Genomic DNA, 22,152 nt, shown 5'->3' on the forward strand with positions numbered 1-22,152 from the left:
ATTGATGATAGTACTAAATATTGCTATGTATATTTACTAAAAAGTAAAGATGAAGCAATAAGTAAATTTATATTGTATAAAAATGAAGTTGAGAATCAACTTCAAAAGAAGATAAAAGCTTTGCGAAGCGACCGAGGAGGCGAGTATGTACATGAGTGTACACCTCCTTATTCTCCACAATCAAATGGCGTGGCGGAACAACCGTTCATTGAAAGAAATGATGAACGCCATGTTGATAAGTTCTGGGGTGAGCCAGGAAATGTGGGGGGAAGCCATTCTCTCGGCTAGTTATCTTTTGAACAAGATACCACTCAAAAAGAGAGACGAAACTCCATATGAGTTATGGAAAAGGAAGAAGCCTTCATACAAATACTTGAAAGTGTGGGGGTGCCTAGCAAAGTTGATTGTACCACCTCCTAAGGCTCTTAGGATAGGACCCAAAACTGTTGATTGCATATTTATTGGGTATGTGCATCAAAGTAGTGCACATCGATTTCTTGTACATGAGTCCAAGAATCCTGATGTACACGTAAACACTATCATGGAGGTGAATCCTAACGTTGTGTCTTACTTTGAAAATGTGTTTCCTTTGAGAAGACAAACACACGCAACGTCATCAACACCTAATTTTGAAGTAGGTGAAAGCTTATCTACACCAGTTGATGAGGTAGTTCATGATAAGACACATGAACGACCTGAGGTTGAAGAAAGTGATCGTAGGCGAAGTAAAAGGCCAAGGGTTGAAAAATCCTTCGGTCCAGACTTCGTTAGCTATATGGTTGAGGGCGAGCCCAATACATATCGCGAAGTGGTTTCCTCTTCAGAAGGACCTAAATGGAAAGAAGCAATAAGGAATGAAATTGATTCTATATTGCAAAATCATACTTGGGAGTTAGTAGATCTTCCACCTGGTTGCAAACCACTTGGATATCGTTGGATATTCAAAAGGAAGATGAAAACTGATGGAAGTATTGATAAACACAAGGCTAGGTTGGTGATTAAAGGATTTAGACAAAAGGAAGGTCTAGATTACTTTGATACCTACTCGCTTGTGACGCGCATAACCTCGATTAGATTGGTTCTTGCTATAGCGGCTTTAAGAAATTTGGAAGTTCACTAAATGGACGTTAAAACCGCATTTCTAAATGGCGATTTAGAAGAAGAGATTTACATGGAGCAACCTGAAGGTTTCTCTGCCCCAGGTCAAGAGGGTAAAGTACGTAAACTCGTCAAGTCTTTGTATGGCTTGAAGCAAGCACCAAAACAATGGCACCAAAAGTTTGATCATGTCATGATTGACAATGGTTTCAAAATAAATGAGTGCGACAAATGTGTTTATTTCAAAGACACAAATGAAGGTTATGTGATATTATGCCTTTATGTAGATGGTATGCTTATCATTGGGAGTAATGATAAAATTATCAAAGCAACTAAAAGCATGTTGAAAGCGAGATTTGACATGAAAGACATGGGTTTAGCGGATGTGATTCTTGGAGTAAAGATCATAAGAACCTAAGATGGTCTTGTGTTAAGTCAATCTCACTATGTGGATAAAATTCTTGGAAAATTCAACTCGGGAGATACGAGTGTAGCTCGAACTCCAGTTGATACCTCCCAACATCTCAAGAAAAATAAAGGAGATGGAGTTGCTCAGTTAGAGTATTCAAGAATTATTGGCAGTCTAATGTATCTAATGACATGTACTAGACCCGACTTGGCTTACGCGGAGAGTAGGCTAAGTAGATACACCAGCAATCCGTGCGCGAATCATTGGAAGGCTATCACGAGGGTGCTTAGATATATAAGATACACAAGAGATTATGGACTGCATTATATCCGACAACCAGCAGTGATCGAAGGATACACTGATGCAAACTGGATATCGGATAACAAAGATTCCAAATCAACAAGTGGTTACGTGTTTACACTTGGAGGAGCTGCTATTGCTTGGAAGTCTTCTAAGCAAATGGTCATAGCGAGATCCACAATGGAATCTGAATTTATCGCCTTGGATAAGTCAGGCGAGGAGGCGGAATGGCTACGTCAATTCGTGGAATATATTCCAAGATGGCCAAAGCCTTTGCCAGCCATATGTGTACATTGTGATAGCTAATCAGCGATTGGTAGAGCTCAAAACTTGATGTACAATGGCAGATCAAGGCATATGCGACGTAGACATAACACGGTACGACAACTACTCTCAACGGGTGTTATCACAATTGATTATGTGAGATCAAAGGATAACATTGCAGACCCGTTTACAAAAGGCTTAAGCAGAGAGTTAGTAGAAATGTCGTCAAGAGGAATGGGACTAAAGCCCGTGAGAAATGGGAATATGAGGGAAACTTAACTTAGTTGACTGGAGATCTCAAGATCTAAGTTCAATAGGACAACTTAATCATATTACCAAAACGGAGTCACACTAAATAAAAGGGAGTTATATACACTTCCTAGTCCATTCCAATCAGTGACATTGAAGTGAGGCTAAGCATATTAAGGTTAACGATTTCGGGAAATCAAATAACCATGATACTTTTAATGATTCATGGGAATCACCTATGTTAGAGAGAAGTGGGGTCGCTTCAAATGGATTTGTGGGGTGCGCAAATCCTAGAGCTCTCGCAGAACCAGGCTAGTGTTCCAGGACCATAATAGGACACGAAAATGAGGAGTTGGCCAAACCAGGGAGAGTATTGTGTGAAGTGTATTGTCGTTTACACAAATGGTGGTATGTTCAAGGACATCGCGTCTACACACCGCTAGTAAGCTAAGTGTGCTTCACAAAAGAAGGTTCAAAGGTGACAACCTACCTAGCTTGCAATACTCAACTGTCGAAGTTTATCGTTGAAAAGTGTAAGAAAAAGATCCATTTCCATACATGTGGGGGATTGTTGGAAATTTGATGAAAATATCATTTTTCATATGGGGGATTGTTGGAAAAATAGGTGAAAATAGCATTTTTCACAAATATAGGAAAATGATTTTTTCCTATTTTGGACTAGAAATAAAAAATAATAAAATGAGCGGGTTTTATATATTTATTTGTGGGTTTGTGTTCTATGTTGCAAGAGCTTCGCAACGAACTAAACCACTGTAACGCCCTGTTTTTCGTAACCTTCCTTATTTAGCAAGCGAGTCATGTATTCGTATTTTTGGAAACTTGCTTCTCTAAAAAAATCGTATTTCGTTCGTATCAATGTAATACGAGACTTATATTTATCTAACGCTTCATTACATGTTACATATGCTTGTTTAAACATTTCCATACTTCACATTATTTCTTACAATACGACAATCATGTTCACATACTTATTTAGCATTTTAATTCATGTCTTATATGCATTTTAGACCAAAAAAATGTTAGTTTATACATAAAATACCATTGTAACACCTTTCTACCTTACAAATGAACAACTTATGCTACAAAGAGAAAAGTTATAAGTTGTCCAAGATCAGCGATCGGACAACAACAACCCTTTAGAATGTTTTTTTTTATTGTTTGAAACCTAACCACTTGACGCTTTTCATAAATAATTGTGTGTTTAAATAACCTAACAATATGTATTATACCAAAGCTTTTATGTCACACACACAAAAAAAAAGAAAATGAAAAGACTAAACAGTCTTGCGGCTCTTGTGGCTGAAGTTGTTTTGGTGTTTTAATTATAATTTTCCATTCAACCACATAATATTAAACTTGATTAAATGGATAGTTGGATGATTCATTAAATAAACATCTTAGCACCACCTAAGTTGCAACACATAAAAAAAAAAGAAAAATAAATAAATTAATTGAATGGTTCAACAGCCTTTCGGCCGGACTTCACTGCCATCATCAAATTCATTTTTCTATTAAGTGGTTTCTTGCATTATGACCTTCTTTAGTATTTGAATAAACAATACATATCATAGATGCTTGATATGTACCACTAATAGGTGTATATCCTCGTTAAAAAAATATATATATATATAATAAGAAGAAAGAAACTGCCAAGCAGCGATCGGAACTTCTACAGCACTTAACTCTTTGGTTTTTAATATTTAACCCCCAACAACATGTATTTAAAGCTCATTAACCCAACCCTATGTGCTTAAGTGTAGAAAAAAAAAACCTAAATCCATTCTTTTGCATATCATCAGCCTCCATCTTCATCATTTCCTCTTTCTTTCTTGAACCGCCGTAAACAACCACGGCAACCACCACCACTTGCAGCCCGTTTGACACCCTCCGAACCACCTTCACATTGCCAGAGTTCAGTCGCAGTCACCGGGAAACCCGCAAGACGCCGCAACCATCGGAGACCGGGAAGACGACGGAGATACCCTCGTCGGAAAGACTCGAAGTCCTGGAAACCTTCGTTCTTTCACTGTTTCGGTATATGTTCTTTAATCCGATCAAGTCGTTTTCTTTTCTTCTTTATTTATACTAATGGATCAGTAACTCACAAACAACTATACCTTCTCTTTTGTTCCTTGTTAATCGTTTTGGCATTTTAAACTACTGTTAGTTGTTATCAAGTTCCAAAAAAAAACAGAAACAGTTTGGATGGGATGGTTTTAATGGAATTCTTTTCTTAATTCTTTTTTTTAAATAAATAATAATATGAATTAAATAGTTTATATTCTTTTATAATTAAAACTCTCTTCATTGCCATTGCCAAGTGACCTATACTACTACATGTTAGGAGGTGTTTGGATGTACATTCAGTATAACTTTTTTATTTTAATAATTTTTTTTGTTTTTTTCATAATGTGTTTCAAGTACTAATCCGGTTTTGGCCACTTTTGGGAGATTTTAAGTTTTATTCATTTTTCCTTTGTTACAAAATAGAACCTTTATAAATCCTATTCTATAAAAAAATTCTTTAAAAAAAAAAAACCTTTAAATCCTATAATAACCAGACGTTTTTTTTTATTTCTTTTTTTACATAGATACCTTACTAAACCATGATGTTAACCACCAATAATCTTTTATGCATTTTTTTTTTCTCATTTATAATAAACTCCAAAATTAATTAAGTTATCAAAATTATTTTAATTTTATTAACAAGATAAATTATAATTAATCAATTCGTAAACCCTAAATATTAGGAATTATATCTAACTTGTAATTATTAACTTGATCGTGTTATTATAACATCTAGGATAATCACTCCCGTTCGTTCTCTTGGAATTACTCAATCTTTACTCGTTCGTTATTTCAAGGGATCTTCAAATGCAACTATTGTGAGTATACTTGAACCCCTTTTTCGTTTACCACTTTTGGGGTGTAACATGTTTACCTATCAACAAACTTACACATGAACATTTTGCTTAAACACATGAACATTCCTATAACATGCTTGTATACGTGATGACTTGATACTTTAAACTTGGGTTATTCTTATGTGTTGAACTTATCATTAACTTCGTACGAGCCAAACCTTGACATATGTAGCGCTATAGGATTAACGACCCGCCCGTAAACTTGAGGTTATGTCTTGAGCATATTGCGTTTTCTTGGTTTGATATGTTAGACACATGCCATATTTAAGGTTTATCTTGAATCATATGCTTGCCATGAGGAATTGATCACACTTTTTTAACTTATGCTATGTACGTACCAAACTTGTATACTCGCCTTTGCTTTTGCATTGAATTGTATTTTTAAACATGTTACAGGTTGATGATGATGAAATGAAAACGGATAGCAAAGATGCCTAAATACTCACTTAGACGTTTAGGTTTAAAGTGTTGTATCAATTTTGTTTATGTTATGTTGAACAATGTTGTTATTTGCTTTTCTTGTAATGTTTTGACATTTATTTTGGAAATGAAATTTGGATTATTAAATTATTGTCACAAATAGCGTTATGATGTCTCGAGCAATCTTCACACTTCGTCTCATCCCGATGTTTCCGCCATTGGTTGGGGTGTGACAGATTGGTATCAGAGCCATAACTATAGGGAATTAGGGAAAGTAGGAATGCTTTAGCCTAGTCTATAGTTTTAGAGCTTTATTCTTATATTTTACTTGAAACTACTTGCAAGCTACCTTATTTGTTCTTATTTATTCTCTTTTGATCTTTTAAGCATATATGTCGCTTATGTGTTAACACTTGGCATGCTATATTTGCTTTATTATGTTCTAATACATGTTTTATTGTCCCATTCATTATGTGCTATTCTTAATATGCTTCATTGTGCGTTTAAATTTGTTTGTTTATTCCTTTAACATACTCTTTCCCTCATGCATTTTACTCGACTATTCTAAATCCGTAAACACTCGCATTATACAAATGAGACGAATTCACCAAAATAGGCGTGAAACCCACAATTTGGTGAACGACTCTCAATCTATCTATTCTTCTTTTTACACGAGATATCGCCATTAAGCTAGGAGTGAAATCCACATCTTAATGGTAAATCTCAAATTTCAAATTCTAGTGGACCCTTGTCAACATGTCGAAACTAAATTTTGACCCGACGAGTACCAACCACACTTAGGATACGAAATCGTCAAGTTAGGGGTGAAACCCGCACCTTGGCGACTAGTTCCACTCCTTGATATTTTTTTTTAAAATCCCGCCAAGTCTCGAAATTTCGATTGATTTGGGACATGTAGTAACCGGAAGGGTAAATACCGTTAACCGACTTGTCGGCGAGAGTATTTTACCTATTAGGCCAAAGCATGCTCCTCAAATTCAAAAGACTTTTCGACCACTTTGGTTAGTCAAAGTTCCGTTTTGGAACCATCCAAATTTTGATCAAACATGTGTTTCTATTATTTATTTATACGATGCAATCTTTCAAACTCGAGTTTACTTTCGATTTCTCTTTTCACATACACAACATATCGAACCTTTTCCATACATTTATATATATGCATGATTTCATATAATTTAAATTCATATTCCTTGTAACGACGAGTGGAGACATATCATTAAGATTGGAGTGATTTCCTTACCTTGACGATTAACTCCACTCCCCTTTTCTTAAAAAAAAAAACAACATCACCAACGAGTTAGGGGTGATTCCCTTACCTAGGTGATCGTTACCAAAACGCCTCTTCAAAATATCTTATTATGCAAACTCGATCATATTTTATACCCAAATTGTTTATCATTATTCAAAATACCCACTCATACCGATTTCAAAATACATTGTTTTATCAAACGTACTTCTTATTCTACAATCTATTTTTCACTCAACTCATATACACGAGATTCTTAATCATGTCTTAAAACGTTTTATTACTCGAACTCCAAAACCTTACGAAATGCTACCTATCAATTAAATCGGTCCAACGAAACTCTTGCCCATGAACTTCATATTCGACTTAATCACTAAAACTTGCTCACATTATATCGTCATACTAGAGACTTCCATTCTTAATTGAAACCAAACCAACCTTTCTCAATTACTTATAGGATCTTATAGATATTATGAGATCGTTTTACCAAAGAATATTTCCAACATCAACGAACCATTTGTCAAAACCCTTTAAAATGAACACTAAGACCTTTGATAAATCCCTTTTCCAAGGATCAACGTATTCACAAAAACTCCAAAATTTCTTGTTTTGATGAAACGAACTTACTTTTTCGAAGACCTTTTCCTACACCTATTTTCCAAAACACGTGGGCAAGAAGACTTCATGGGGACTGACCATCTTCGGATTTCGTAAACTCTTTTAAAACAAAGGTAGCATTTCCATTCATTACAAAATACGATATGCATGACCAATAAGTACTTTATATCCTCTTACATATGCAAACTATATTCTACCTTTTAAACCAAGCTCAATCTAAATTTGATTCAATAAACTCAACGTTTCGTTTAAACAACTATACATGCATATCATCATACACGTTTTTGTCGCTTCATCGCGACAATTTCACTTATATCGTTCGTATTTACATGCTCAACCTTTTGAGCACTCTTACATACGTAACTTTGTTATGTTTCAACTAATACTATATACGTAATCATTAGTATTTGTACTCACACTCTCACTCATATTCATAACAACGCATTTTATGCTTATACTTATAATCGTATTCATACTTGTACTCATGCGTTTTAGGCTTATAATTATATTTTTACGTTTCATGCTTACACGTATACTCATACTACTCGTACGTTTGATACCCATACTTACGTGTATATTCATACTTAAACTTATACTTATGCTCATAATTTTGCTTATACTCATGATTCATACATTCGTACTTATACACGAGCGTAATCCGAGAGATTCGCTTGCGTGGGTCCCATACATACTTAAGTATTGAATTGCTTACATACTATATTCTTATACGTACACATTCTTATTCTTTTTATGTATACCCTGATTCATACACAACTAGTACAAGCTATGCAGATCATGCGACGATCAAAATAATCGCGGGTGCACACGGGATTATAGTGATAGGCGTATGAGAACCATAGAGTGTACTACAGTGTATGGTAAGACACGGAACGTAACTTGACACCGAATACGCGACCGACGTAACATGGTTAAAACATGGTGGATAAGCCGCTGGTACTTCCTATATATAAGTGTTTTCACCATGTTAACAAACTTTCGTAAAACGTGCCATGAGAAATTCCGTGCTTTACAGACCCTTTAGACCTGATACAAAACTTTAATAACTCGCAAACGCAGTGCTAGGCGCGCGATATCCGATTATCCCCGACAAGAACTCATTCTTAACACATCGCTTTCGTTTATCCAATACTAACACCGTTCTTATACTTGCATACAATTATTAGACCAATCGTTCACTCTTATACCTCCATTATTCCCCGTCATTCTTTGTCTTTTATACAAACCCCACTTACAACCAATCGGTTTAAACGTTCAAATCCTAAAATACTTCCTTGCTTTTAAAACTATCTTCCATTCCTTACTTATGCGCAAACACACTTAGTTAATTGGTCGTTACCTCCAAAACCGTTTGACACGAAAACTTTTCTTAAGATAACATATTTTAAAATACCTCTCCATTTCAAGTTATTCGAACTTATTTAAACTAACCTTGCCTATACATACCTGCACGTTTTACTTATGATTGACGCATCAAATCACCTTAGTAAATAAGTTACATTTACAAATCAAATATTTTCACTTTTCGGAGTTTCATACATTTCAACTCATTCCAAAGACTTCAAAATCTCAATTTTAGTCAATCATTCTTTTAGCCAAAATACCTTTTAATGTCTTCTTCTCGAATAAATTTCGGGACGAAATTTCCTAAAGGAGGGGAGACTGTAACGCCCTGTTTTTCGTAACCTTCCTTATTTAGCAAGCGAGTCATGTATTCCTATTTTTGGAAACTTGCTTCTCTAAAAAAATCGTATTTCGTTCGTATCAATGTAATACGAGACTTATATTTATCTAACGCTTCATTACATGTTACATATGCTTGTTTAAACATTTCCATACTTCACATTATTTCTTACAATACGACAATCATGTTCACATACTTATTTAGCATTTTAATTCATGTCTTATATGCATTTTAGACCAAAAAAATGTTAGTTTATACATAAAATACCATTGTAACACCTTTCTACCTTACAAATGAACAACTTATGCTACAAAGAGAAAAGTTATAAGTTGTCCAAGATCAGCGATCGGACAACAACAACCCTTTAGAATGTTTTTTTTTATTGTTTGAAACCTAACCACTTGACGCTTTTCATAAATAATTGTGTGTTTAAATAACCTAACAATATGTATTATACCAAAGCTTTTATGTCACACACACAAAAAAAAAGAAAATGAAAAGACTAAACAGTCTTGCGGCTCTTGTGGCTGAAGTTGTTTTGGTGTTTTAATTATAATTTTCCATTCAACCACATAATATTAAACTTGATTAAATGGATAGTTGGATGATTCATTAAATAAACATCTTAGCACCACCTAAGTTGCAACACATAAAAAAAAAAAAGAAAAATAAATAAATTAATTGAATGGTTCAACAGCCTTTCGGCCGGACTTCACTGCCATCATCAAATTCATTTTTCTATTAAGTGGTTTCTTGCATTATGACCTTCTTTAGTATTTGAATAAACAATACATATCATAGATGCTTGATATGTACCACTAATAGGTGTATATCCTCGTTAAAAAAATATATATATATATATAATAAGAAGAAAGAAACTGCCAAGCAGCGATCGGAACTTCTACAGCACTTAACTCTTTGGTTTTTAATATTTAACCCCCAACAACATGTATTTAAAGCTCATTAACCCAACCCTATGTGCTTAAGTGTAGAAAAAAAAAAACCTAAATCCATTCTTTTGCATATCATCAGCCTCCATCTTCATCATTTCCTCTTTCTTTCTTGAACCGCCGTAAACAACCACGGCAACCACCACCACTTGCAGCCCGTTTGACACCCTCCGAACCACCTTCACATTGCCAGAGTTCAGTCGCAGTCACCGGGAAACCCGCAAGACGCCGCAACCATCGGAGACCGGGAAGACGACGGAGATACCCTCGTCGGAAAGACTCGAAGTCCTGGAAACCTTCGTTCTTTCACTGTTTCGGTATATGTTCTTTAATCCGATCAAGTCGTTTTCTTTTCTTCTTTATTTATACTAATGGATCAGTAACTCACAAACAACTATACCTTCTCTTTTGTTCCTTGTTAATCGTTTTGGCATTTTAAACTACTGTTAGTTGTTATCAAGTTCCAAAAAAAAACAGAAACAGTTTGGATGGGATGGTTTTAATGGAATTCTTTTCTTAATTCTTTTTTTTAAATAAATAATAATATGAATTAAATAGTTTATATTCTTTTATAATTAAAACTCTCTTCATTGCCATTGCCAAGTGACCTATACTACTACATGTTAGGAGGTGTTTGGATGTACATTCAGTATAACTTTTTTATTTTAATAATTTTTTTTTTTCATAATCTGTTTCAAGTACTAATCCGGTTTTGGCCACTTTTGGGAGATTTTAAGTTTTATTCATTTTTCCTTTGTTACAAAATAGAACCTTTATAAATCCTATTCTATAAAAAAATTCTTTAAAAAAAAAAACCTTTAAATCCTATAATAACCAGACGTTTTTTTTTTATTTCTTTTTTTACATAGATACCTTACTAAACCATGATGTTAACCACCAATAATCTTTTATGCATTTTTTTTCTCATTTATAATAAACTCCAAAATTAATTAAGTTATCAAAATTATTTTAATTTTATTAACAAGATAAATTATAATTAATCAATTCGTAAACCCTAAATATTAGGAATTATATCTAACTTGTAATTATTAACTTGATCGTGTTATTATAACATCTAGGATAATCACTCCCGTTCGTTCTCTTGGAATTACTCAATCTTTACTCGTTCGTTATTTCAAGGGATCTTCAAATGCAACTATTGTGAGTATACTTGAACCCCTTTTTCGTTTACCACTTTTGGGGTGTAACATGTTTACCTATCAACAAACTTACACATGAACATTTTGCTTAAACACATGAACATTCCTATAACATGCTTGTATACGTGATGACTTGATACTTTAAACTTGGGTTATTCTTATGTGTTGAACTTATCATTAACTTCGTACGAGCCAAACCTTGACATATGTAGCGCTATAGGATTAACGACCCGCCCGTAAACTTGAGGTTATGTCTTGAGCATATTGCGTTTTCTTGGTTTGATATGTTAGACACATGCCATATTTAAGGTTTATCTTGAATCATATGCTTGCCATGAGGAATTGATCACACTTTTTTAACTTATGCTATGTACGTACCAAACTTGTATACTCGCCTTTGCTTTTGCATTGAATTGTATTTTTAAACATGTTACAGGTTGATGATGATGAAATGAAAACGGATAGCAAAGATGCCTAAATACTCACTTAGACGTTTAGGTTTAAAGTGTTGTATCAATTTTGTTTATGTTATGTTGAACAATGTTGTTATTTGCTTTTCTTGTAATGTTTTGACATTTATTTTGGAAATGAAATTTGGATTATTAAATTATTGTCACAAATAGCGTTATGATGTCTCGAGCAATCTTCACACTTCGTCTCATCCCGATGTTTCCGCCATTGGTTGGGGTGTGACAACCACGTCCAAAATGGAGCTAAGATGAATGAGATATTGATGCTCAAAGTTGGGTGTTTGAAACATTGAATGCTGAAACAAAAGGGAAAGTAGCACCTTGTCCCACATCGGAGGAGAGATGGAACTTAAATGGGTATTTAAGGTGGAACTCTCCATCCTTATTGTTTCATGGAAGCACACACTAGTGTCCTCGCGAAGGGTACGGAGCACCCTAACTCGCACTCGCACTCGCACACGCTCGCTCGCGTGCGCGCGTGGCGTGGGCGATGAGGCGCTTTGATGGCGCACTTTGCACTTCGCACGCTCGCATCGCCGCGAGCCACTTGAGAGCCGCCTTTGAATTTTTGACCACGTGCGCGTGGTTGATCACAGGGGCTGCAAGGACTAAGTAGCGTGCGGGTTCGACGCGCGTGACGTGGCTGTCCGCGCGCGAGTACCAGTGGCACGAAGGTGCGCGGTTGCGCATGGTGCATGGGTCCTGTTGTGCGTGCGCGGCGCACCAGAGTGAGCCAATACGGCGCGACTGTATGGCGTGCTCGTAGAGGCTCACAGGTGACGTGGCGCACGCGTGCATGGTCCTAAGTCAGGGTGGCGCATGCGCGCATGGCAGTGAGCCAGTTGGATGCACCGCGCATGAGCGTGCAGACCTGCGCGCGCAAGGACGCGCGCGCACCAGTGTCTCTTGCGCGCGCGCGCGCAGAAGCTTCAGCATTCAATAGAAATGCAGTTACACTTCAGCAACGAAACTGCCAAGTCAAACGGTTATGACTGAGAATTAAATGACGTAATAAATTGCATTGAAGACGTTTAATGCAATTTAAACCTCTCATTTAATTTGTTTTTTGGCTGTTTCATATCAGGAGCTGTATATATAGAGCTCCATACCTTGCTGCTGAACACACCACGAAAACCCAGCAACACAACAGCTTATGCAAACTACTCTCTCTCTACTAATCTTCATCCTGCTCTCTTCAAGGTAACCTTCGGGTTGTAGGCGAACTCCGGCAGTACCGCTGCTTCGGCTGTTGTACCCTGGGAAACAAAACGAGTACTCTTGGGAGACTCGGAATTTGTTTTAAGGGAAGCGTGTGTACACGTGTCTCTCAGCCATTCTTCTTCTACCCTTTTTTTCTTGTATTTGTCTTTATTTCAGTTGTAATTTGTATTGTAATTTCAGCTTTCTTATTTCTGTATTGTAATCAGTAAATTAAATTTGTTTATTTTATTTAAATTACGCGAACGGTTCCTACAGACCATGGTTTATGGTAAAAAGGGCGAAACTATAAATTAGTCATGTAATGATTAAGAATTTATGAGTTTTCGTTAAGATTACCTTATAGTGTAGTCTAATAATGAGAAAAAGGGTAAAAATAGAAATTTGGTCAAGTGTCAACTAATGTAAATCGAAGCTAAAAGTATACCCATGGCGTAACCGAAATGGGTTGAGCGTGTAAGAAAAGAATTTGTGAGAAAAGGATTTGGTGGTAAAATCCGAAATGGGTTGGATGTATAAATTAGAAATCAAAAACCATCTTTTTAATTTATGCAACGTTTGGTCATATAGTCCAAACGGGTCAAATGGTGATGATAACACCATTTGACAATATCGACTAATGTGGTTGTCAAGTCTTATGTTAACAGGAGCGATTAGCAATTTGGATAATTGCGTCGCCATAGAATATGGGATAATTGAAGCGAAGTATAAATTGGGTCTATTTGTTGGCCCGGGCCAGGTACGTATATATAGACTTATAATTATATATATATATATATATATATATATATATATATATATATATATATATATATATATATATATGTAGGGATATGGTAAAAAGTGTCTAAAATGTGAGAAGGGTAAGAAGTGTTTTAAACCATTTGATATTTGATCTAATGGTTGAGATCAATAGGGTATAAAAATGTAAATTGTGTTTAAATTAGAAGGACCTTATGTAAAATTGAAGGGCAATAGTGTCTTTTCCAATGTTTCAAATATGGTAACCGTATCCTACACAACCAAAACCCCCATTAATCTCCTAAAAACTAGCTATTCAAATTTAATTGCTAAATTATATCGATCCTCAATTCTAAAAATACAAAAATATGTAACTGCTGCAAGAAACGTATAACACTATACATCCATCATATAACACTATACATCTATCATATAACACTATACATCTATCATATAACACTATATAACAATATATAACACTATACATCCATCATAGATATGCTACCAGAAAAATATAACACTATATAACACTATGCATCCATCATCTAACACTATATAACCAAAGAACACTATATAACACCATGTAACACTATATAAAAAATATATAACACTATACAGTTCTGAATGGTTGTTGCACTACAGAATTAATAATTTATGGTGTTATATAGTGTTTTTTGATGGTTGCGCTACATAATTATGTAACACCAAAAACCATATTATAACACCATATAACACCAAGTAACACTATATAACACTATATAAAAAATATATAACACTATACAGTTCTGAATGGTTGTTGCACTACAGAATTATATAACACTACACAAATTCGTAGATTAATTCCTAAATTCGAATTCCTATAATAAAGGGTGGCGGTTATTTTGGGCAGTTATCTTTTAATCAATTAATTGAAAGAAATAGAAAATTACTAATTCACCCTTTTTGAATTAATTTAGATATAGGACACTTGTCATCACCACATTATTTCTCACTCTTCTCACAAAAGTAGGACTTTGTACAGGATCCTCTACCATATATATATATATATATATATATATATATATATATATATGCAATGTTAGTCAAATATTTAGTGGAAGTCCTTCATTGTAAAATGAAGGATTGAAATGGACCAAAATACCCATGAACGCTAAACCGGGTAAACGGTCCTTATGAGTCGTTTAAGAACGTGCATTATGATCATGTAAGTCCTAGATAAGTATAAAGTGGATTGTGCGCAGCAAAAGGGAAAGATTTAAACTTAAAAGGTTTAAATCTTCGAAATGGGTCAAAAGAATTATGCGCATAGAGTGAGTACTAGCCGCGTAATTCATAATAGTTACAAACCTGAACTAAAGACTTTGAGTTAAACATGTTGATGTATGCTTAATGGTTAATTAGAATCAAAGTTGTGTTTTTTTTTAAAAAAAAACATAAACGGGTCAATTGTGTTGAAATTGAATAAAAAGCCGAGGGCTTAAAATCAAAAATTTTGAGAGGTTAGATATCAGGTTTTAACTCCATGAGATGGAGAATTAAGTTACGATCGCGTGGGAAAAAGAATCACGCGAATCGGATAAATAGAACAAAAGTTATGCACATTTTTGTATATATTAAGTTGGAAAAATGGAGCTGGGCAAGTTCTCGGATGCCGAATGATGATCACGCCCATCGAAGAACCGAACACGACCAAGATACAAGCTTTCGCATGTCGTTTAGTCGTAACTTTTAAACGACGAACTCAAATACATTATGTTGTAATTATTTAAATAGTAAAAGTTTTAATTTAATTGTATTGATCAAAGTGTATGTATTCATATTTACACATTTATTTTTGTATGATTAAACGAATACCGCTTAATAATACCAAGGGTCTTACATCTACGGACTTGGATTTTTTGCACTCCAATCGGATCCGTTATGGATTGGCTATCACTCCCCCTCATTTTTAAAACGCCCATAACTTTTATATACGTCATTTGCTTTTTTAAAATATGCCGTAAAATCAAGCGTCTTTTTAGCTTTAATATGAGTAACCTATTGTTATATTTGTCAGAAAAAAATGAAAACCCAGTTGCGTATTGCACAAAAGACATAACGTAAAACACAATGAGTATCAAACTAAAAACACAATGGAAAGGAGAACAAAAACACAATCGTTGAGAAAGATAAAAGATACAATGGACATAACGTAAAATATAACGAGTATCAAACTAAAAATGCATTAGAAAGTAGACTAGAAACACAATTTTTGACAGCAGATAAAGACAAAATATACAGCAGGCTAAAAACACAATGAACAACAGACTAAAAACACAATAAACAATAAACTAAGATACATTGGACAACAAAACAAAAACATAATGGATAACGGATTAAAACACAATAGACAGTGGCGTAGCTTTTAAGGGATCGGGGGTGCACTCCCCCCCCCCCCGAATGTTTCGGTTAGAAGTGTAATATTTCCGCTTTTTCGTCCGAAAATTTTAAAATTATATAGGTATGCCCCCGCCAATTATTTTGCCTAAAATTCCCCTGTCTCTGCCAAGTTTATAGTAAAAAATATTTATATATATTTTCATATTGAGTTAAAAAAATGTGAACGGGCTAAACTTTAAGTAAAGTTTCTTACTACTTTATATATAAATCAAAGTTGAGGGTTATTTTTTTTATCTTAAAAGTACTTACCATTTATCTTAAAGATCGTTGGGCTGAGTTGTAATTATTCGTCCAGGTCAACCCGAAACATAGCGATAGGAAAAAAAATTTGGCCCCATGACTTACCCCCCCCCCTCTCCCACCCGCGCGCGCGCAAGTTTTGGTCAAACTCTGACACTGACAATAGATAAGCAGACTTAACACAATGATCATAACCTAAAACTCACCCAACTGAAAAATACAATAATCAAAACCAACAACCAGCTCGATTTACCTGATTGGTTCCAAATCCCAAACCATAAACCGTTAAAACTAAACCGCGGACAAGACCATACATTTCAAACCGACCAACTTTATTTGTTGGTATAGTTAGGCTTAGGATGTGGGTATTTGGATTTAGCATAATAGCATGAGAGAGCATTCACATCAAGTTATCTATATAGTCAGTCACCTTTTCTAAATTATAGAAAAAAAAATACAGTGTTTATTTCATTTATATTTATCTCTAAAATTATATATAACTAGGGTTGTAGTTACCCGCGCGTTGCGCAGGGACACGGTTGAAATTCAGAACGTATAGCACATCATGACTACCAATAAATAAATTTATAAAATTAAATAAAAAGATATCTAATGGGTTATGCTATTTGCGTCGTAACTCGACTCTGAACATCAAAATAATAAGAAAATGTAAAACAATATAGTAAATAACAAAGATAAAAAAGGTAAACGAAAAAGAAAACGATAGAAACTCGGTCGGTTTCGGTGCGCTCATTTAGCTAAGAAAAAAAGTTAAAAAATATGTTCAAAAGAGTATCGACAGGTTCGTTAAAAAAAACTAAAAAAATCGCCTCACTCGTTATAGAAAAGAAAAAGAAAAGTTAAAAAATATATCTAAAACGGTATTAATATGTTCGCTAAAAAAACTATTTAAGAGTAGAAAAGTAATTTGGTTAAACTAAAATAAAAAAATGCAATAACTAAACTACATGCATTGTAAATAACTAAATAGACTAAATAGTGTATATGAGTAACATAGAATCTATATATACTTAAAAATTTAGTTATATGAACTTTTTTACAACCTTCATTATAAGCCTCTTAAATACATTTTTTAAGGTTCATTAATTTAGTTATATCAACTTTTTTACAACCTTCATTTTTTAAGGTTCATTAATGATACTATATTTAGGTTAGCCACACAACTCTAAAATATGTATTTAAATCAAATTAAAATAATTAAACTTTTTATAAATCATGTGGTGTCCAAAGCCATATAAATGAACCATCACATTCATCTATATACTATATATAAGCATTTCGCATGTCCATAAATGTAATTTCCAACAAAATCTTAAGATGGCAGCCCAAAAGGCAAGAACAAATCCCCAATTTTAACACTTTTTCTTCCCATCATGCCCCTCTCTCCCTCAACTGATCGTCATTCACACCACAGCAACTAAATGCAATTGAAGTCGGAGGAAGCCAAAGGTCGGACGGAACATTAATACAATTGATTATTGTCTCCTTTGACGCACACTATTTATTTTCCCTTCCTGTCTTTTTGGCACAACATTTATCAGAGCATTCTTCTCAAATTTCTTAAATGAAGGAAGCAAGCGAAGAAGAAAATCAAGGGTGAAAATGGTTTGGCTTCTAGGTGGCATCAACCAACCTTCTTTCCAATAGAGATCCGGTATGTTGCATAAATTGCTCCACCCTCATGATTCCATGTTCTCTTTACTGTCTGTAACATAGACAATGATAATATAATAAGTTAATTAATAACAGAAACACAAAATTTCTACAACTGATCGGTGGAGATGGTATGTTCCGCTCGATTACTCAATGTTTCCTATCCCCGAACGCCGTCGTTTTGTTCATATGTTTCGCCTGCACACCATAACTCCAGGTATTTCTGTACAAACCCTAAATCTACCGTCCGATGGCGTTCGATGTCATCGTTCGATCCATATGCGTCTATGTATGCTTCTGCTGCTTCGATTGATACTGATTCAGCGGCCAAAAACGCTGCAGGGTAATTGTATATTAATTTGCTATTTATGAATACTAATTGTGCGTTTTTCAGTTAATTGTTGGTTAATTAATTTATTTGTTGTTGTTGTTGTTGAAGTGTTGTGATTATGGATATGAAGGAATTTGAATTGTTGTGATTATTGGCACAGGTTTTGTATAATTGAAGGACCTGAAACAGTTCAGGACTTTGATAAAATGGATATACAGGAAATTCAGGATAATATTAGGAGTCGTCGGAATGAGATATTTTTGCATATGGAGGAGGTGAGCAGGTTTCTCTAATTTTGGATATGTATTGGTGTGTGTGTTCTTATGTTACGTTGAATAGACTTGATAATAGAAACTAAGGTTATTGATGCTGAAACTTTTTAATTGTACTGGTATGTTTTGGTTGGTGGACATTATTATTGTAACAACCGCCTTTCGTATCTAGAAACTTGTGATTTTGTTTCTGATTACATGAGTGAAGACTTCTCAGGAGGTCCCCATCCTAAAACGTCCCCTAACACGTTTCAGTGTTTAGTTCCACTCAACCTAACGCCCAAAACACGTTGATGATATTCGGGGTGAGATATTTTTTATGAACCGATATCTCTCTTGTAGACTATTGATGTGGATTTGTGTAAACTGTCACAACTACACCTTAGAGACTCATCGTTCTCAATGAGGTTTGCCCATCCAACTTCTCATGCCATCCAATATTGTCCACTTTGGAAGAAGACCACTCATCTTGAAATACTCCCCACCCAGGCACACTTATATCTTTGAGTTTTTCTCTCATCCACAACCAAGGCTTCAAAAACGTGTTGTTGGTATTGATTTCGCTCATTCCTTATGACCTAATATCCCTCCCATAGATAAACGATGCGGGGTTTGCGTCACAGTTATGACCGCTAGATGATTTATTATGTCAATTTCTCATAGAGGAATTCTATTTTTTTTTTTTTTTGCAATCCTATTTCAATTTTTCCATGTGTTACAATGAAAGCTTATAGAGGGGACTTTAGTTGCCTTTAAAAAAAAGCTTATAGAGGGGACTTGTGGAAATTTTGTAAGAAGAGTGCTTTAAAAGATCATGAAAGTTGTACTTGCTTTGTAATTACTTGTTAATCAGCTCCTTTCAGCAGAGTTGGTGTTTATAAGTACTGTATAATGTCATACTTTTCTCAGGTTCGTCGACTAAGGATACAACAGAGAATAAAAAGTGCCGAGCTTGGAATTGTAAACGAAGAACAAGACAACGAACTTCCAAATTTTCCATCATTCATCCCCTTCTTGCCTCCTCTGGTATATAACTTAAAGTTTCTTCATTGATACCCCTATAGCAACTTAATTGACTTTTCATCTGTGCATATTGCAGTTTGCAAATTTTGGAACACTAGAGCAACATGGATTTGCCAGGAACAGGCTATGGTCGCTAGACGATGACCCTTCTCCTTTACCCCCACATGGTGATACTAGCCTCACATGGAGAAAAGTCATGCTGCAGTAGATGCGGCTTGTGCCGGTAAATCGGAAGCAAATGTCGCTAAATCGAAGCTGGCGTCGTTATATGGCGGCCATGGTGATCAATTGACGATAATCGCAGCTTTTGAATGCTGGAAAAAGGCCAAAGAAATGGGTCAAGAAGCAAGGTGTTGTCATAAATATTTTGTGGCTGCTGGTGGTATGAGGATGTTATCTGCAATGCGTGAGCAACTTCGCCGTGAACTGTGTACGAATGGATTTATTCCAAAAGATTCATCTAGGTTGAGCGAAAACTCTCAAGATAAGGGAATAATTAACGTTGTTATTGTTGCGGGTTTATATCCTTGGGTCGGAAGATTATTTCTTGATGGAAAGTCGAAAAGGTATGTTATAAGTGATGTTAATGAGCAGAAGGTTACGTTGGGTCGTCAGTCGATTAATTCTAGGATAACCCTTAAGAAAAAGAAGATTGATCCGTTGGTGATTTACGATGAGGTAACACTTGGTGGTATGGGTTTCACAATCAAGAAATGTAGTATTATTGGCCCGTTTTATTGCTAGCTACCGAAATTGTTGTTGCTCCTATTAACGATGATAACGAGACGGTTTCTGAAGACGGTAATAATGAAAGACGTGAAGATGAATTTATGTCTAATCCTGATACTGCGGTCGAAGTGATTGCTGACAGGTGGCTTTCGTTTAAGTCAACGGCTCTTGATGCTGCTCAGATTTGTTGTTTGAGAGAAAGATTGTTGGATGCAATATTGTTTAAGGTGAATATTTTAATATCCTTTTATTATATATTTCATTTTTATTATCAGATTTTTTGAAGTTATATCATGCAGATCACGCATCTGGGAAAAGATCTACCTCCAGTACTTGCAGCCTCCGTCGATGCAATAGCCAAGGCTTGTGATGGCCTTGCCGGTATTAGTGAAATGATTGGGGAAAATGGTAAAATTTCGGGTTCAGTTAAGTCGCTTTTAAATAAGGTTATAAAACGCAAGAAGAAGAAATTGAAATCGCGGAAACTCAAAACTCGTTGTCCGTCAGAAAATCAACATCCAAATTATGATGCTCCAAGCCGAAGTTCTCGCAAACGCCGTCGTGAAGATATGGCTTGAAAATTAGAGATGGTTTTGATGGTTATTATATTGAGTTGTTTAGATTTCTTGGCTGTCTTTTTATAAAATATTGAGTTGTTTCGATTTTTTGGCTGTCTTTTTATAACATGTAGCTACTTGAATTGGTTTAAAGCCTTTAGATTGTCCTGTTATAGCCCAAAAGTTTTAAGGCTGTGAATCGACAATACATGTATTTTTTTTTTATAAAAGTTGCATGACTAGACAACAAATAGTTAGTTAGATTTACATGGTGATACTAGCCTCATTGTATTTACGTTCAAATCGTTGAAAATAAATAAAAATATTCTTAATTCTTTTAAAAAAGTATCATTAACAAGATATGACCCACTACATGGTTCCATTTATTAGAGTCCTAAATTTGATAGTTTTTCAAGTTCTTATAGCATGCTTTATATTATTTATATAATAAAACGTATAATGCGATTATAGGACATGTATATGTTCCATCTTCGCATGTGGACATGTAGCAAACGTGCGTGAATATTTAGTACCTTATAAGTTATAACAACTTGTAGAAGTGACAAGGTGCGGGATAAACATTTCTGATGCTGCATCTTCTTTTCCCATATAAGTATTACACAATCTATCACGAGAGGTTGATAGACTCACACACCCGCCGCAACGCGCGGGCATCCCACTAGTAATTAATAGTGTACAAGTGGTAGGTTATAAAACATTTCCAAGGATACTTACAAAAATTAAGTAATAACAATTTATAGTGCTTATTGTGACACCCCAGGATAACCGGGAAAACCTTACAACTTGACTAGCTTCCTCAGTGAGTGCCATCAAATTTCGGGACGAAATTTCTTTCAACTTGGGGATGATGTGACAACCCGAAAACTAGAACTTTTCGTTGTGTCGTGATGTAACTTGTTTGTACATTATGTGACTAGTGACTGACTAAACTTAATGATAACGTGAATCTTTATGTGATATGTGCTTTGTTATGTGTGCATTGGTATGTATATATGTATGTGTTATATGTGAGCCGAGAACCCAACCCGAGAACAAGGAACCCGACTCGAGACCAT

General features: G+C 35.0%; 1 protein-coding gene and 2 long non-coding RNA genes across 3 annotated transcripts; all 3 read left to right on the forward strand.

Moving 5' to 3' along the window:
• Window positions 1-4,110: 4,110 nt before the first annotated feature.
• On the forward strand, window positions 4,111-5,702 carry LOC118492264. Its single transcript, XR_004892912.1, has 3 exons — window positions 4,111-4,375; window positions 5,145-5,226; window positions 5,662-5,702. It is a non-coding gene; the product is annotated as an uncharacterized LOC118492264 (long non-coding RNA).
• A 4,596-nt stretch (window positions 5,703-10,298) lies between these two features.
• LOC118492265 lies at window positions 10,299-11,859 on the forward strand. Its single transcript, XR_004892913.1, has 3 exons — window positions 10,299-10,539; window positions 11,302-11,383; window positions 11,819-11,859. It is a non-coding gene; the product is annotated as an uncharacterized LOC118492265 (long non-coding RNA).
• Window positions 11,860-18,188: 6,329 nt separating this feature from the next.
• On the forward strand, window positions 18,189-21,301 carry LOC110941218 (protein ORANGE, chloroplastic). Its single transcript, XM_022182844.2, has 5 exons — window positions 18,189-18,507; window positions 18,656-18,770; window positions 19,677-19,793; window positions 19,867-20,746; window positions 20,819-21,301. Exons 1-4 carry the CDS (start codon window positions 18,293-18,295, stop codon window positions 19,996-19,998), a joined length of 579 nt encoding a protein of 192 aa, XP_022038536.1. The 5' UTR covers window positions 18,189-18,292; the 3' UTR covers window positions 19,999-20,746; window positions 20,819-21,301.
• The last annotated feature ends 851 nt before the right edge of the window (window positions 21,302-22,152 follow it).

This window comes from Helianthus annuus, chromosome 5 (genome assembly GCF_002127325.2).
Source record: "Helianthus annuus cultivar XRQ/B chromosome 5, HanXRQr2.0-SUNRISE, whole genome shotgun sequence".
Classification (NCBI taxonomy): Eukaryota; Viridiplantae; Streptophyta; class Magnoliopsida; order Asterales; family Asteraceae; genus Helianthus; species Helianthus annuus.

Coding starts and splice junctions, on each gene's coding strand:
- LOC110941218 (XM_022182844.2), top strand. CDS start 18,293: ATGGTATGTTCCGCTCGATTACTCAATGTTTCCTATCCCCGAACGCCG. Junction 18,508..18,655: donor GCGGCCAAAAACGCTGCAGG/GTAATTGTATAT, acceptor TTATTGGCACAG/GTTTTGTATAATTGAAGGAC. Junction 19,794..19,866: donor TCCCCTTCTTGCCTCCTCTG/GTATATAACTTA, acceptor TGCATATTGCAG/TTTGCAAATTTTGGAACACT.